The sequence below is a fragment of the Dama dama genome, chromosome 6, assembly GCF_033118175.1.
Source record: "Dama dama isolate Ldn47 chromosome 6, ASM3311817v1, whole genome shotgun sequence".
In the NCBI taxonomy this organism is placed as follows: domain Eukaryota; kingdom Metazoa; phylum Chordata; class Mammalia; order Artiodactyla; family Cervidae; genus Dama; species Dama dama.
Window position 1 is genome coordinate 28,823,853 of NC_083686.1, and position 18,431 is coordinate 28,842,283.

General features: G+C 38.0%; 1 protein-coding gene across 3 annotated transcripts in view; it reads right to left on the reverse strand.

The window, feature by feature from the left end:
* NPFFR2 (neuropeptide FF receptor 2) overlaps positions 1–18,431 on the reverse strand; it is an 83,574-nt gene that overhangs the window by 11,941 nt on the left and 53,202 nt on the right. The window contains exon 1 of one of the 3 annotated variants that reach the window (XM_061145223.1): positions 15,271–15,518. The exons of the other annotated variants lie outside the window; for them this stretch is intronic. Coding sequence (XP_061001206.1) covers positions 15,271–15,281 — 11 coding nt within the window. The 5' untranslated portion in view covers positions 15,282–15,518. Of the gene's footprint in view, positions 1–15,270; positions 15,519–18,431 lie in introns of those variants that run through there. 3 annotated transcript variants of the gene reach the window in all.

An 18,431-nucleotide genomic window follows, 5' to 3' on the forward strand; every position in this document is an offset into this window, starting at 1 on the left:
ACACGACTGAGTGACTGAACTGAACTGAACTGAACTGTATCAAGACAGGGAGCTGTTTAGAATTTATTTAAATTCCCAGCATCTAATCCAGCTTGCAAGCTGGGCCCTTCTAAAGATTGCAGACTCAGGCCTACTTGTTAACTCTTTCCTGTATGCCTTGTAAATTGGATAGAATGTTATATGTGTCCTTAAATGAAAATCAACTTGACAGTGGACATGTACAATAGAGCTCCCATATTTGTGTTTTTAGGAGTAGTTGAATTGTTGAGGATAAATTCAAATGTCTTTACAGGTAGATAATCAGACCCCAGTTTGCAGAAGACTGAACCATTTAGTGACCTCATTATCACTTAGCATTTTTTAGTCTTTTACCAGGTACACATTTATATCATATTAGGGGAACGTGTCTATTTTTGTCAGTGCTACATAAGATTAATATATGTGTTACTTACTTCTTATACTTGACCTTGGGTAGTTTTTGTATTTTAGGTACAGGGAAGCGTAAACAAGTTTTTATTATTATAAAATAACTCAAGGAGGATCATTTTTCTCCAACAGTTTCCATTATTTTGTCATTTAATTTCTTCCCTTTCCTCAAATTGTTAAAATTCATCTTTGCTTTTCTGTATTTCATATTCCTAAAGTTAGATAATAACTGGCAGTGAAAAGCAAAGTGAGCATGGGATCGGGTGAGGGCTTGGAGAAGAGAAAAAGAAAGGAATTTGAGCAGAACCAACTGTAGGCTGCTATACAAATTCAAGCTGAGAAAGTCTTTGGGGTCCAGAGACACAGTGTCAAACCTACCAGCTTGACAAAAATCATTTTAGTTAAAGTTTCCAAAAGAAAAGATTTCACACAAATATTTAAAGATATTTGTACCTAAGGCAAGGAAGTGCTTTAAATACTAATGAGAAAGACATGAGAAAAATGTAGGAAGCTGAGAGTTACTAATTAAAAGCATTTTTCTGTGGATTCAATTAGAGTTGGCAAACATATGGGTAGAATATATCATAAGATGTAATACTTTATATTTACACATTCTTTTTTCTTATAACCAGGCTGAAAGCAACCACGTGTGTCCAAAGCAGATATACATCCATGATGTATCTGATTAGAGGGTTAGGAGGATTAATATGGAATCTTCCAGTGTATTATACTAAACTCCATGTCAGTCATTTAAGACAGAAGAGTATCTTTTCCTCTTATTCCAATAGATTTTTTTTTTTTTTTTTAAATTTGGATACCTCGGGTCTTAGTTGTGGCAGGAGGGATATATAGTTGCTGCTCATGGACTCTCTCTAAGGCAATGGCACCCCATTCCAGTACTCTTGCCTGGAAAATCCCAGGGACGGAGGAGCCTGGTGGGCTGCAGTCCATGGTGTCACTAAGAGTCGGACATGACTGAGCGACTTCACTTTCACTTTTCACTTTCATGCCTTGGAGAAGGAAATAGCAACCCACTCCAGTGTTCTTGCCTGGAGAATCCCAGGGATGGGGGAGCCTGGTGGGCTGCCGTCTAGGGGACATGACTGAAGCGACTTAGCAGCAGCAGCAGCATGGACTCTCTAGTTGTGATGTGTGGATTTAGTTGTTCTAAGGCTTCTGGGATCTTAGTTCCCGACCAACCAGGGATCAAACCCATGTCCCCAGCACTGCAAGGTATATTCTCAACCAGGGAAGTCCCCCAATAGATTTTTGATAAACTAAAATCATATTTTGTTTTGGGAGCCAACATGGATTTCACTATTCCTATTATTGGTTTGCTAACTTCAAAATAGCATGCAAAATGCAATGCAGAGAGTCAAACAAAGAGTCTGTCATTTTAAGTGTTATTTTCTCCTAACATTCAATTATAAAATTTTTGTACATGAGGTCAGAGCTTTGGCCATTAGATTAACCTTTGATAATGTGACTTTGGGAACAACATCATTACTCACAGAATTACTATAGTGAAGTGGAGAAAAGTCAGATTCTGATTTATCTCAGTGTAATACATCAGGGACAGCTGCTCTTTGCTATTCATGCATCTGGCATCTCTCTTACTGGGCACTTAAAAGTTCCATACAGTTGATTAAAAAGCTTTAAATAAAATGTACCCCTGGTTGAACACCTTTAAAACTAAAATTATTTAAAGTATACTCTGTGAATCATATTCATTTCTAGATGAACTAATATAAGGAGTAAGAAACTTGAGTATATCAGTTTGAGGAAGGCAAATTTACACATACTGATGATTCAGTAGTTTCAAAATGCTTCATTGAAAATGTGTGATGTCTTTTTAAAACAGAATGTCTAAATGTTACAAGTTAGAACATACATGTTAAGTAGATAAATTGTAAACATAAGCCATTTTACCAAAAATTAGTCTTATATTCTCTATTTATACATGGGAAAATATCTGATGAATAAAATGGTTGTGAGCTTTCTTTTTCATTTATTCATCTTCAATTCTGGAGAGAAAAAACAGGAATAATAAGATAAACTTCATGAGTTCTATTTACAATCCTGTTAAGACAATTTATTCAGACTCATCTATAGGAAGAGTATCTAAGTCTTCAGGAAGAGAAGTCAGAAGAAGAAATGATTTAAAATTTTTTTCTTCTTGAAATTGTACTTGCCAAAACACTGACAGTAGATAGATTACTCTGGAAGATGGAATGGTTGGATAATATCTTTTTTTTTTTTTTGCTTATTTATATTTCTCAACTTTTTTCCTATTTCCAGATTTTTTTTTATAATCTGGAAAAAATGCTTCCATATTATTATCTGAATTCAACTGTACAGAATAAAACCACTTGACATAGCTTAAGTTCCTCTTATAAGTTCACAATAGTAATAAGTCATATGTTGTTATTGTTGTTTAGTTGCTCACTCGTGTTTGACTCTTTTGCAGCCCCATGGACTGTAACATGCCAGGCTCCTCTGTCCATGGGTTCTCTCTAGGCAAGAATATTAGGATTGTTTGCCATTTCCTATGCCAGGGGATCTTCCTGACCCAGGGATCAAACCCACGTCTCCTGTAAGTCTCCTGCATTTCTGGCTATAAATGGTGTTACTTTACCCAAAATAGTTGTATCTCCCAAATTTTAATTAAGAAAGAATCCATAGAGACTCTAATTTATTAGGCTTAAATATACTATAATATAGTGTTTCACACATACTATAGAAAGAATTATCCGTCTGAAAGAAGAGTCTATATTCTTTATTCTTATATCAAAGACTCATTAAATGGACCAAGTTGGCAGTTGTCATCAAGCATTGTTTACTTAGACTGTGAGGCACACCAAAGCTGACCACGGCCAGCCCTCTCCATTTTTGTCATCCTTCTCTCTTTGGCCTTTCCCCTATTGCCTCTATTATTATTGTTGTTATTATTAATTTTACTATATTCTTCATGTTTTCCTTTTTATTTCTGTATATTTGTACAAGGACTTAAGGACAGGAAGGTGGTGGTATTTACTTCTATCTATTTTGGATTAACTAAGGTCTGATGATTATCATCAAAAGGTACTGCAGTTATTAAGCAACTAATTTAATAATTATGAACTGACTAAATTAAATACAAGCAGTTATGACAACTTAGATTGCTAAAATCATTGAATTGAGACAGAGAAAACAGCAATAACAGAAATGCTGTAAAGGCACATGCTTAAACTGGGGGTGAATAACTACAAGAGACAGAGGAATATGGCCTAATATTTTAATTTTCAAAACAATTTCAAATATATCACCAGAGGACAGCAGTATCATGTAAGTACAAAATGTCCTTCCTTTTTCCACCCCCATTTAACAACTAAAATTTGGTACTCGTTCATGAACAAAAGTACCACTGTGGGAGTTGTGGGGTCCAGTGCCGAGGGCCAAAGCACTCAGGAGGAGTCTCTCCCACCGGGCACTGCTCAATAGGCAGACAAACTTCATATGGGCCTTGGAACCAGCCCATGAACTGGTTCCAGCTCTCTTCAGCCACAGTCGGGAAAACCTGCGGAATGCTGATAAGAGAAGACATCCACAGAAGAGACAGCCTCTGCAGAAGTTCCCGTTGAGGATAGATTCCAGCACTCCCTTGGATCAAAAAAAGTTCGGAAGCCTCAGAGAGGGTAAGAGGAACTTTACTAGCACCCTCATATCTGGTGCTGATTAATAGCCGGTGTTGGGAGAGAACCCTTAGACTTCTTTCCTCCGAATAAAAAAGGTTGCATGCATGCTAAGTAGCTTTAGTCATGTCTGACTCTTTGTGACTCCATGCACCATAACCCGCCAGGCTCCTCTGTCCATGGAATTCTCCAGGCAGGAATACTGGACTGGGTTGCCATTTCCTCCTCCAGGGCATCTTCCAAACTCAGCGATTGAACCTGTGTCTCTCGTGTCTCCTACATTGGCAGGCATGCTCTTTACCAGCTGAACCACCAGGGAAGAAGTTTCAAATAGCTGTGCACAACTGAAGATATCAGTAATTGAGAAGGCAAGAGCATATCAAAAGATCTTGAAAGAGTTATGCTCACTGTGAACATGGCTTATTTCTACTCCTCGTCAGGTATTTCAAATATTGGTGGTCATCAAGGTATGAGAAACATTATTCTGTGTTTAAAATATTAAAGGGTGTGGTGATACAATAATAATTTCAGAAACTGGTGGCAAAGGAATTTTACCTGAGGTTAGAGAGTGAACTGATTAGAGGTGTTGAAGCAGCTGGTTGGTAGTCCCCTTTCCCCCCAAATATCATGAGAAAACCTTCAGAGAAGAAAAGAAGGCTGATGATTCAGACTAACGTTCTTGTGAACATAATAACTAGACCTCCAGGTAAAGTAATGTTATTATCTAAGATTATGGCCTTATCTATTTAAAGTTTTTAATAGGCTATTCCTAAGACTTGCTAATAATAAATAAACCTAGAGTCTATGGATTGAGGAGATAGGACTCCCTAGAAAATGTCATGTAAGCTGAGATAGAAAATGGAGATATTTCATGGATTGAACACTCACTCTGTTGGATAGGTGATACTACAAAACCTAACTTAGAGACCTCATCTATCACTCTGGGCCAGAGAGTGAGCATCTAGTGCCAGAAGAGGGGTCCTAAGGAGTCACCTTCAGTATTCCAGACCTTCTTCGATTAAGCCCATTAATTTCCTTGAAATTATTAGTAAGTCATGAAAATGAGTAAGATTTCAAAGAAAGTAATTCAGGTTTTAGCTATAAAATACAATATGCACAGAGAAGTGAATAACTTTTCCTATCCTTATATCCAGAAATACACAGTCTAATATTTCAGTCTATCTCATACTGGTATTTTTACTTTATATTTTCCATAAATGTCCTGTGAAGAACAGTAATATTATTTTCAAGGAGGTTATGGCTTCTATTGGAGAAGGCAATGGCACCCCACTCCAGTACTCTTGCCTGGAAAATCCCATGGACGGAGGAGCCTGGTAGGCTGCAGTCCATCGGGTCGCTACGAGTCGGACATGACTGAGCGACTTCACTTTCCCTTTTCACTTTCACACATTGGAGAAGGAAATGGCAACCCACTCCAGTGTTCTTGCCTTGAGAATCCCAGGGACGGGGGAGCCTGGTGGGCTGCCTTCTGTGGGGTTGCACAGAGTCGGACACGACTGAAGTGACTTAGCAGCAGCAGCAGCAGCAAGGCTTCTATTGGAGTGAGAAATGTTTCACTTAGGAAGATACTTAGAAGAGTTCTTTTTGTATAAGAAAGTGACTACCCTCATACAACCTTACCCTCTAGGGCATAATGACTTTGAGTAGAATAACCTAAGATACAGTTAAATACTTTATTATACTTACATTTTAAAATTACCTTAAGAACTTTATTACCTTTGAGTATTTTAATATCACCTCTGTGCTGGAAACTGTGGTAATTGCTTTATGTATGTCATTTAATCTTCTCAGTATGAAGTAGCTACTAACTGTATCTCAATTTAATATATAAGAAAGTAAGACAGAAAAATGTTAAGTGACCTGGCGCAGGCTCCACAGCTAATAATTGGAAAAGTTGGGAAACAGAGAAGGGTCTCCTAAGAGTGTAGGGTCAGCAACACAGCTGAGGGAGTGGACAACTTGAAAGTTGGAAGCTGGCCAGAGTCAAGTTCAATGAGATGGATATGACTGAGGAACTTCTAGAATCTACTATGAAAGTGAAAGTGTTAGTTGCTCAGTCATGTCCAACTCTTTGCGATCCCATGGATTTCAGCCTGCCAGGCTCCTCTGTGGAATTCTCCAGGCAAGAATACTGGAGTGGCTGCCATTCCCTTCTCCAGAGGATCTTCCCAACCCAGGGATGGAACCCAGGTCTCCAGCATTGCAAGCAGATTCTTTACCATCTGAGCCACCAGGGAAGTCATAAGATCTATCATGCTTAATATTTAATTTTAAACTCACTCATACTACTCCATGCTCAGATTCCCAAATTGTCAGCAAATCTGTTAGATATAACTGCCTTTGTGAGAGGTATTTTTCAATTATCAAGGGAAATGTTCTAATATTTGGGCTAGTGTAGGGCAGAGAGAAAAGAGCAGCTATAAAGGAAAAGATTGGAACAGAATTCCTCACATTTATCCAGAGAATTCCTGGAGACACTGTGGTAGGGAAGACATGTGGATACTGGATTTTCCAAAGCACATGGGAGGGAGACAATTTTATTTGAATGTAACAGCTACACTGAACAAGCATGATTTGTGAGATGCAATGTAAAAACAGTTATATCTGTATACTACTGACCCTTTAATTTTATTATTTAAGGCTAACTTCCCCATTGCCCCTGGGTAAAATTTGGAAGAAGTCTTAATACTGTCTAATCATTTTCTGATGATAAAAAGCAGCATAGTTATTAACATAGTATAACAAGTATAATAAACAAAATTTTAAATCTCCACTAAGGATGCCTCTTGTCTTTTCTCTTTTCTGACTTGCTCTAGCATATCTCCACTTTCTTCTCATCAATCTCAGTTTCCATCCTTGCCAGAGTTGTAGGTGGAAGAGGTTAGGGAGATGGAGAGGAGCAGGAAAAGTCTCAGTTTTCTTTCTAGGGTTGCCATTGGGGTGTTCCTTGGATTGGACAGAGCTTTGAAGCTGACACTTACTTTTGTGGTCAAAAATAACAGGGAACACCAAGAGTTTTGCTTTTATGGTCACTCCTCTACTCCCTATGTAGGAATGTTTTACCATCTACAGAAATGGAGAGAATTAAATACAACTGAAGGTTTAGGTGGCTGAAGCACAGATCCAGCTGGGCAGAAATGAGACTTGGCTATTTACTCTGTCATAGTTTTTATGATTCTAAGACCTCTTTATCCCCAGGGAGCCACAATTAAACTGCCCATTAAATATTCTACCAACAAGGCCAGTCCTCCAAAACATTATCACCTCTGAGATTACTGCTATTTTTTGAAAAAAGCTTGCTATTTAGAGTAGCTTGTGATTGTGTCTATTTCAATGTCTTATGGTAAATAAAATGTATTTTTGAATGACTTCTGATAAGATTTATTTGGAAAGTGTATTTCTTTCTGATGAAGACAAATCAGCACAGATTACTAATTTGTAATATTTTCTAAGAGTGTAACTGAAAGGGGGGTCCGGCTGCTCACTCCTCAAAAGCCAATAAAGAGACAAGATTAATGGAAAGGAAAGCTTGCCTTATTTTGGATGCCAACAACCAGGGTGGTGTGGGGAGAGAGGGCAGATGCCTGTCCAAAGGCCAATTCCCCACAACTCTGACAATCAGAGGTCAAGAGCTTTTATAGACAGAAGGAAGGATCTACATGGAGAAAGAGCACAATGAGTTCGAACAGTCATCTTGAAATTGGTTATGGGGTAGTCTGACCTGCACCATCTTGATTGCTTTAAGCACAGTTAATCTTCACTTCCAGGGTTGGTTTGTTCCTATTTCCTTGGGGCCATTTCTTGGAATTGTGGCAGCTAATGTCATGGCTCTAGTCTGGTCATAACGTAGTTAACTTTTTCCACCCGGTGAGGGTTTCAGTATCTATAAGATAGCTCACAGATAAAGGCTCAGAATATTATCTATAGCCCTTGAAAAGGAACTAAAGGTCTTTCATTTTTCTAACTGACTCAGTTATTATAGTTTTGTCCTGTTATTCTTTGCTTCTACATTTTCTCGCTTCTTTGATTAAACTTATTTTTTGGCTAAAGTTTTTCTACAGACTAAAGACAGGCTGAGGACATGGTGGAGAAGGACGGTAGGGTTCTGCTATGCTTCATTAGTACAGTTTAGAAATGACATGGTACTATAACTTACTGTCCCTTTTATTCCCTTAAAGTCAAAACTTCATAGGTTTTCTCTTTCACTATAAACTATTCTTAGATTTTAGATTAGTAATTGAGGGACCCAATGAAATAATCTTTTTAATCTTCAAGAATAATCAAGAAGGAACCCTAGACAGTTCTTATGAATCATTTCATAGAATTGACTCTCAAAACAAGGCATTTCTCTTAACAAATCCTTTGTGTTTACATTTTCTAAATTGATCTCAGCCTATAATTTCTGTTCATTCACCCATCCTGTAAATTCTTTCTCATCCTGTATATTAAGTTGTAATTATTGTACTATAGGTAGTAATTTCCCAAAATAGTGTATTTTGGGGTTTCCCACTCATTAGCATTCTTCAAAGGCTTCTCATTCCTGCCAGCTGAACTCCAAACTCACTAATCTGTCATTTAATTTCTTTCACAAACTATACCCAATGTATCTCATGAGCCTTATCATCAATTCTCAGGACTCAGGGACTCACAGTTAAGGAGAATGAACCCATATCCATGAAATTTGGGGAAGTAGCTGCACTTAGAATGACTTATAAATTTTCACCTCATAATATATCTGAATTTTTCAGGATAAAACATCATATTTTCAATTAATTTCTCCTGTAAAAATACAATGTCTGAAAAGTATGCTACATACCTTGTGGCTTTGTGAAACTCCTGACTAACAATCTTACTCATGAGCATACCAGTTGGATAATATATGTGCAGTTCTCCTCAGGAGGGGCATTCCACTCCAGCTGACTTTTTTCACACATTATTCCTGGTGGATGTTTATGGTTTTCCACTCCTTTGCTTTTGTTCATGTTTTCACCCCTTCCTTCATCTTTATCAAGGGATATTTATTTCTCTTCTGCTCTGCCTTCTTTAAAGTCACAACATAAATCTTATTTCATCTTGGAAATTTTCATTGACTGACCTAGTGTGAAACATATATTCTTCCTCTGAATCCCTAAATCATTTTAATTTTATGCCATGTATTTGATTATTAGTCCTTGACTATCTTATGGTATCTATTCTGTCATATTTTATATATATGTATATATATATAAAACCTGTTTAAATGCCTTGTTTAAATATCTTTCTTATGTACCTATGTCCAGTTCCTCTAATTTTAATGTTATTGATTCAAGGAAAAAAATATATTGTAAATACCTGTCTCATTTGAGGACCTACTCTATTTCCTTTAGTTCCTTTTACAGATTTGGTATTCAATATAAATATACTTATTTTGACCTTGTTTTTGGAATCTTAGATTGCATGGGACTAAGCATATCTTAACTAAGAATTACTAGTAGGTAAGCAATATTGAATGAATAAATTAATGACTTCAAAAAAGGAATTAATGTACAGAAGTCAGTGAATTGAATGGTATATGAATTATCCCAATAAATTTGTTAAAATGAAGTAATGTACAGGACAAAGACAGATTTTTATGACCAACTGTTTGTTTTATTTTTCTTAATGGAGCTTCATTACTTAATGTGTAAATGAGTGGAAATAGCACAGATATTTCTTCTTCCTCTATAGAAAATTAGCTCTTGAAAACTGTTTTCAAGTAATTATATTTTAGCAACTGGATACTGTCATTGCCAAGAAAATAGAATCATTTATCTCAATATGAAGCTATGAAAAGACCCTGAGTTCTCTCTAGCTGGTTGAAAATGATAACAGCCCGAAAGTAAACCATCTTCTTGGCAGTAGTTATCTAACAAACACTTAGGAAATTTCTGAAGTCTTTATCACTTTCAATTCGCTGCTCCTTATGTGTTCAATTATAGCATAACTACCTTATCGTTCAAATGGCATTTTATTACAATCTGCACACAAATTTCAAGAAATTATATTAACAGGAAACCTCCTTCCCCAAATTCAATCTCCTACTAATGATACACAAAGAAAAAAAACAAGCAAAACTTCCTGTCCTATCTGAGCTTAAAGATGACTCAAACAAATTGGTAAAAATTATAATAATACTATTATTATTGTTGTTGTAACATTATTATTATCATTGTTATTATTATTCCTATTATAGAGACCAGAATATTCTACTAACAGTTAAAAATTTATTGAGTCACATGTTAACTGCTTTACATTTATTATTTCACTTAATAACCCCAGCAACTCTGAAATTCATGTATGATTATCCCTATTTTATAAATGAAAAGACTGAAAGTTCAAAATATTATTCATCATCATACAGAAATTAAACAACAAAGGTGAAATTTAAATTCAAGTCTAAATGCAAAGTCTATACAGTCTATTATCAGTTCTTAAGTTACAGATTCAGTTCTTGAGTTATTGATTCATTTTAGTCCGAAGTAAGCAGTTTCCCCATTTGTATTAATAAAATATAGATATTTTATGGATAGTGAAAAACTATTAACTTTTGAAGCACAGAATATTGAATGTTGAAAGTACAGTATCTGAACTGCAGTAGAATTATCAAATATTAAGTTAAATATCAAATTTATATGACACGGATAAAGGAAAGCCCCATTCAAAATGGCGTCAGAAAGCCTTCAAGAGCGCTGAAGCCTGTACCACGCATACACCACTTGTACCACCTGGGGCAGCTTATTCTACATACCCCAGCAGGAAAAACCTTACTTTACAGATCCCAGCAGGAAGAAGCAGGATTTTCTCCTTGTTTAGCAACAACCCAGCCTATGAAAAAACTTCTGCAACTCGGCCAATGAGAAGCTGCCACACCCCACAAAGGCTTGCTCTTCTCCAGTAAACTTTCATTCAAAACAGTCCAATTTCCTCCTTTCCTCTGCAAATGAATGCTCTCCCGTTTTGTGTCCCAGACTTGCTTATGGCAAACCAGAGTTTGTCTCAAATTGTGATTCCTCTGCTGTGTGTGCGTCTGTGTGTGTGTGTGTGTGTGTGTGTGTGTGTGTGTGTGTAAAGTCCCTTCGGTTGGTTCTGACTCTTTGAAACGCTATGGACTGTAGCCCGCCAGGCTCCTCTGTCCATGGGATTCTCTAGGAAAGAATACTGGAGTGAGTTGCCACGCCCTTTTCCAGGGGAACTTCCTGACCAAGGTATGGAACTCCTGTCTCCTGGGTCTCCTGCATTGGCAGGCAGGTTCTTTACCGCTATCACCATCTAAGAGGCCCATTCCTCTGCTATCCCCGAATAAACTTGATTTTGCTGGCTAAACCATATACCCGTTTATTATAAAGTTTGACAATATCAAATATGAAATTAGAATTTAAGCACAAACAGCCTAAAATGATTCTTAAGAATAAAAATATTTTAGAATTTCTGAAGGAACAAATCCAGACATTAGGTCTGTGTTAAGAATACTAACATTTATTTACATGTGCAGGCATGTGGGATAAAGTGATGAAATGGGGCATCTGGTTCCTTCTTGTCGTTGATTCTGGCTCTCACTAAATTCTCTATTCCTTTTGTCTTCTTGGCCTCTCCCCACTAAGTTTCCAAAGTACACATATGTTAGGTATTTGATCTGGGATGATGTTAGGGAATTGCAATAGAGCTAGAGATGGGAACAACCTTAAACTGAATGCAACATCGCATTTTTCTTACAGTCCCCCCAGCCATACCTACCATAATAAGAGGTTTTGTTCGGAAAACTTATTTTAACCTCAACTGATGGGAACTGCCCTAACCCTCCCTATTCATTCCTTTCATTTTCTCTCGTCCAATCCTAGCCACCTACTTCCAGAAAGCAAACAAATGCCCTTTTATCTTCAGCCTAGGGAAAAATCTCAAACTCTTGTTAATTTGTTATTCAGAAAGTTAATGTATTTCTCTGATTCTTCTAGATCCTTTAGAGGGCTTTTCACTTGTCATCACTGAGTAAAAATTACCTAAATATGAGAATTTACTAATGCTTAAATTCTAGCAATTAAAAAAAAGCAAAATTTCAAGTTTGGGTTGAACTTGTCCTCAATTATACTTTTAGCTAAGTCTGTCTACTTTTGCAACAACCTCTGTAAGTTGAAAGCAGTAGAAATCATATTAGCTATCTTTCCAGGAGAAACACCAAGGGCCATGGAAAATTTTTGAATGTTATTTTAATTTTTCTTTCCAGCGCATTAGCCACAGCAGCAAACAGCAAGGCATTTAGCAAAGCAATTCATTCACAGACTCTACAGTGGGTCTTAAACATATTTCTAACAAGCTGATGTGTGGACCACAACTCATATTTTTCAAAGCTCAGAGGTTAGTGTTAAAAATTGAACTACAAGCTGTCATGTACCTTCAGAGCACACCCACACATCAAAATACTCATGGACACCACTGAAATATTAGCCTGAAATAGCCTTTCAACTGCAGCAGGTGTTTCTGATGGTGTCTAACAGTCTGTTAATATTATATAGTTTTAAAGTTGTTTCTTTTTTTTCTCCCAGTATTTCTAAGAATATTTACAAGGAAATTACAAACTTGTAAAAATACTTAAACTTTCTTATCATTAAATATGCATTTCAAAGTTCATCAACAGTTTAGTCATTTAAAATATATACTTTTGTGTTCCCATACCAAACATAACTTGTTTAAACCCTGTGTCATCTTACACTATTTATATTCAACTCGGTCTCTACCAACAATAATTTTGCTATTTATTCTGCATTATCAATAACCTGTTACTATTCTTCTAAAACATCTTTATTTTTTGGTTGTTTTTGCCACTCTATTTTTTTTAGTTGAAGGATAATTGCTTTACAGAATTTTGTGGTTTTCTGTCAAACATCCTTAAGAGGATCTATTTTTGAAGAATTGCATACTATTTAAGAAATGTGATTATATTTTGAATACTAAACAGAACTAATACAACCATCAATTTAATTTTTTTCTTTGTTATAGAGTTTAAAATGTTCAAGTAAATAGACATGAGATTATTTTCTTACAAATCAGGGAAAAATCAGGAAAAAAACATGTAGATATATGTAGCTTATTTTTCTATATCTGAATTTCTAGAATGCTTTTACCTAATTAAGATCTATTTTTCAGTGGTCAGTTTATCAACTCACATGCTAAGAGGCCTCAGTGGAACACTCCAGATAGCAAGAATAGCTTTAAGTCCTGTAGCCTGCCTACAGTTAGACTGACAGAAATAGAGCTGTTAATGACATCCATGCACCAGACCATCAGAACTACTAGAAGACTTTGAGGGCTTTAAAGAGCTAAAACCTTTTCCACATTGCAAAACAAAGAGTGTCTAAATATTTCTATCCTGTCTAAGCTAGTTCACAGGCTAGTTTTTTAAATACTTTCTGCCTTCAGTAGAGAGCAATGGTTGACATTTTATCACCAAGAACATAATAGGCGATACCAAGGAAAAGACATTTATTTTACACTTATTATGTACGTGTGCTCAGTGCTCATCAATTGCTCAGTCACGTCCGATTCTTTGCAACCCCATGGACCATAGCCTGCCAGACTCCTCTGTCCATGGGATTTTCCAGGCAAGAATACTGGAGTGGGTTGTCATTTCTTTCTCTAGGGGATATTCTAACCCAGCATTGAACCTGCAGCCCCTACATTGGTAGGCAGATTCTTTACCACTGAGCCACCTGGGGAAGCCCTTACTGTGTACTTGGCACTCAGTAATTCTTGATGCATTATTTCACATAATGTCCACAAGGACCCTGTGGGGCGCATTGCTGACCAGGAGTCATTATTGAGACTCTTGTTAGTGTGTATCATGCGAGTCATACACAGCTCCCGCCCTCTTTCAGTTTATAAAATTAGGAAATCCACACTTTCAGCCCATTCTTTCCTTTCTTAGATTTTGGCTTGCTATGGCTCTATGCACGCATGTCTTACTTGGTAGTCCCTGCTGCTGCTGCTGCTGCTGCTGCTAAGTCGCTTCAGTCATGTCTGACTCTATGTGACCCCATAGACGGCAGCCCACCAGGCTCCCCCGTCCCTGGGATTCTCCAGGCAAGAACACTGGAGTGGGTTGTCATTTCCTTCTCCAATGCATGAAAGTGAAAAGTGAAAGTGAAGTCGCTCAGTCGTGTCCAACTCTGTGTGACCCCATGGATTGCAGTCTACCAGGCTCCTCCATCCATGGGATTTTCCAGGCAAGAGTACTGGAGTGGGTTGCCATTGCCTTCTCCGACTGGTAGTCCCAGGAATTACAAAAATGTCACTTGACAGTCACTTCATTTCAAAATTTTAGTTTTCTCTATTAAGGCATTGTGTACCACTGAGAGGGATGGGAGTATAATCATTGTAGGAGGGTTCAGAGGCTTTTGTTTTTAATTAGATAGCAATTAACAACTCTTTACATCTAAATTGTCTCACAGATCTAATTCATTGAACCTGACATAATTCAGTTGCTCTTGTTAAACAGTAATTATGTCAATAAAAAGTGAAAAAATATAATAGAACATCATTTGCCTGGGCAATTAGGCAGAAACAAGTCTAAAATTAAAACATGTTTTATTCTGTGATAATCTCAGCATGACATATATTTAGTTGAACAAAAGAAAAAAACAGAATATATGTAAGGGAAAGGGAAGAAAAAAAATGCTGGGAATAAAAAACCAAACAACTTCATAACTAAATGTTGAAATGCAAAATATATATTAAAAAAATTTCAAGTTATTGATCCTTTGTCCCAATAGACTCTCTTTCCTCTTCCCTCCTAGTTGAAGATTATGTAGTTTTCTAGAAGTTTTAGATGGGCTCAATCATAAAGAATCTGCTTGCCAATACAGAAGATGGGGGTTCAGTCCCTGGTTGGGGAAGATCTCCTGGAGAAGGAAGTGGCAACTCATTCCAGTATTCTTGCCTGGGAAACCCCATACAGAGGGATGGGATTTCCCAGGCAAGAAGCCTGGTGGACTACAGTACAGAGAAGCCTGGTGGACTATAGTCCATGGGGTTGCAAAAGAGTGAGATAACCACTTAGCAACTAAACAACAAAGAAGTCTGACATACCAATGACATAAGATATAAAGCTGGGAGTAAATAACAGTAATAATTCTGTGCTTACCTAAGAGCCATGCTATAGAAGTTGATTGGGAGTACAGTTATTTTCCAAAAACAACCATCTATTTGCTGCCATAGGTAGTGTCAGCCATTCTGTTGCCCTCTGAGTCAGTTATGAGTCTTCAGTCTCAAACTCATGGTGGTTTTCTTAAATTCCCTCTTATCTCCATCCCACTCCATGACTAGGCTGGATATTGGTAGGAATATATCTGTCTCTTGCTTATGAAGTGTGTGAATGTTGTAGGTGGCTGGGGAAACCAAAGGCAAGGGAAAATGCTATAGTCCTCCAATTTTCTCCAACAGAATACCCTCTTCAAGTGTTTACTGTACTCTTGGCTTCTCTAAATTTTTTCAGAGGTGGTTACTGGGAAGCTGACTAAGAATTACTAAATCAATTATTAGCCTTCTTCTTTATATGTCCACTGATACAGGTACTGTATCAGCAAGGGTTCAGCCAGGAAGGAAGAACCACAAGGGACATGGAATTCTTATAGGGACTATATACAGAGATCAACACATGTTTCCTGTAAAAAAAAAAAAAACAGATTGTTAATGTTTTTGGCTTTGTGGGTCAAAAGTTCTCTGTAATAAACTATTCGACTCTGTTGTACAGTACAAAACAGCTGTAGGCAATTTTTAAACAAATAAGCAAAGTTATTTTGTAATAGAACTTCATTAACACACACACAGAGGCAGTGGATTTGTAGTTAGTTTGCCCTTCTCTGCCATCTCCTGTTGATTTCTTCTAGTGTATTTTTCACTTCAATGATTGTATTCTTGACAAACCTAGATAGTGTATTAAAAAGTAGAGACATCACCTTGCTGACAAAGGTCTGTATAGTCAAAGCTATGGTTTTTCCAGTAGTCATGTATGGATGTGAAAGTTGGACCATAAAGAAGGCTGAGCACTGCAGAATTGATGCTTTTGAATTGGGATCCTTGAGAAGACTCTTGAGAGTCCTTGGACAGCAAGGAGCTCAAGCCAGTCAATCCCAAAGGAAATCAACCCTGAATATTCGTTGGAAGAACTGATGCTGAAGCTACAGCTCCAATACTCTGGCTGCCTGATGTAAAGAGCTGACTCACTGGAAAAGACCCTGATGCTGGGAAAGATTGAGTGCAGGAGGAGCAGGGGGCGGCAGAGGAGGAGATGGTTGAATGGCATCACCAACTCAAAGGACATGAGTTTGAGCAAACTCCGAGAGATACCGAAGGACAGGGAAGCCTGGCATGCTGCAGTCCATGAGGTTGCAATGAGTCAGACAGGACTTAGGGACTGAACAATGACAACATTCTTTGTCTCTGGTTGTTCTTCATGATTTCCAACTCTTTTAGAAAAACTTCTAACATTGTGCACTGTGTATCCAATCTCCTGAGTTTTTCATCATCCTTACAATCATTACTCTGAAGTCTTTCTCAGGTACATTGCTTATAATCCACTTCACTTAGTTCTTCGGGGGTTTTATCTTGTTCTTTCACCTGGAACTTGTTCCTCTGCCGCCTCATTTGGTCAACGTTGCTATTGGTATTTTTATGTCTGTGGTGGGGGTTAGTTAGGTTTCTCAACCTTGGAGAGGTGGCCTTCTGTAGGAGATGCTCTGTGCACCCCAGCAGTGCACTCCCAGCTCCTCACCCCAACTATCGTGTTGGCCAAAATGTCCGTTCAGAATTTTCCATAACATCGTACACCAAAACCGAACAGACTTTTTGGCCAACCCAATATATGCTCTAAGGGTTCCCCCAAGATAATCGCTTGGGTCCCTCTGTCATGGCAGCCTGACTGTGCCATAGTCTGGTAGGCCTGGTTGGCCCCCAGCCTAATTGATTGCTAGGCTCCCCTGGTGACTCAGATGGTAAAGAAAGTGAAGTTGCTCAGTCATATCTGACTCTTTGCAACACCATGGACTGTAGCCTACCAGGCTCCTTCGTCCACGGGATTTTCCAGGCAAGAGTACTGCAGCGGGTTGCCATTTCCTTCTCCAGGGGATCTTCCTGACCCAGGGATCAAACCCAGGTCTCCCACATTGCAGGTGGATTCTTTACCATCTAAACCACCAGGGAAGCCTGCAATACCAGAGACCAGGATTCGATCCCTGGGTTGGGAAGATCCCTTGGAGGAGGGCATGGCAACCCACTCCAGTATTCTTGCCCAGAGAAACCCCATGGGCAGAGGAACTTGGTGGGCTACAGTCCATGGGGTCTCAAAGAGTTGGACACGACAGACTATGTCTGAAGGGTGAACCACTGCTGACCCCAGCCTCTCTAGAAGACTCTTCAAGACCAGAGGTAAGACTGGTTCAGACTCTTATCACATTACTGCTTTTGCTCTGCATCTTGGGGCAAGTGAGGTTATTTGTGAGTCCTTTAAGAGCACGAGTCTCTATTCCCTTAGTCCTGTGGGACTCCTGAAATTAAACCCTGCTAACCTTCAAAGCCAAATGCTTGGGGGGGGGGGGGCTTGTCTTCCTAGTGCAGGACCCCTGGACTAGGGAGTCCAACGTGGGGCTCAGAACTTCCACTCCTGTAAAACTGCTGTAATATAATTCTCCAGTTTGTGAGTTATCCACCTGGGGATAGGGGACTTGATTGTATTATGAGTCTACCTGGCTTGTGTTTCCTTCATCTTATGTTTAATTGTAGATGTTTTCTGGTAGGTTTTGGTCTTTTTCATAGATGATTATTCTATAGATAGTTGTGATTTTGGTATGCTCTTATGGGGTGAGCTGAGGGTTTTCAACTCCATTGTCTTCTGGCCTTATCCAATCAGTATGGTTTTAATTTCCATTTTCCTAATGATAATGGTGGTGAAGTACATTTCTATGTGTTTATTTGTTATATATGTATATATCTTATGTGTTTGTTTGAAGTTTTTTGCCAAGCTTTCACTGGATTGTTTATTTTCTTAATACTGAATTTTGAGAGTTTTATATATTTGGATATGTCATTTATCAGATGTGTGGTTTGCAAATATTTTCTCCTAATCTGTCCTTTACCAGTTTTCTTCAACAAAATACTCTCTTCATGTGTTCACTGCACTCGGCCTCTCTAAATTTTTTCAGAAGTAGATATTGGGAGGTCAACTAAAATTTATGAAATCAGTTATTAGCTTTCTCCTTTACATATCCTGGTCTGGTGGTATATTGGTAAAGGTTCAATCAGAGTTTT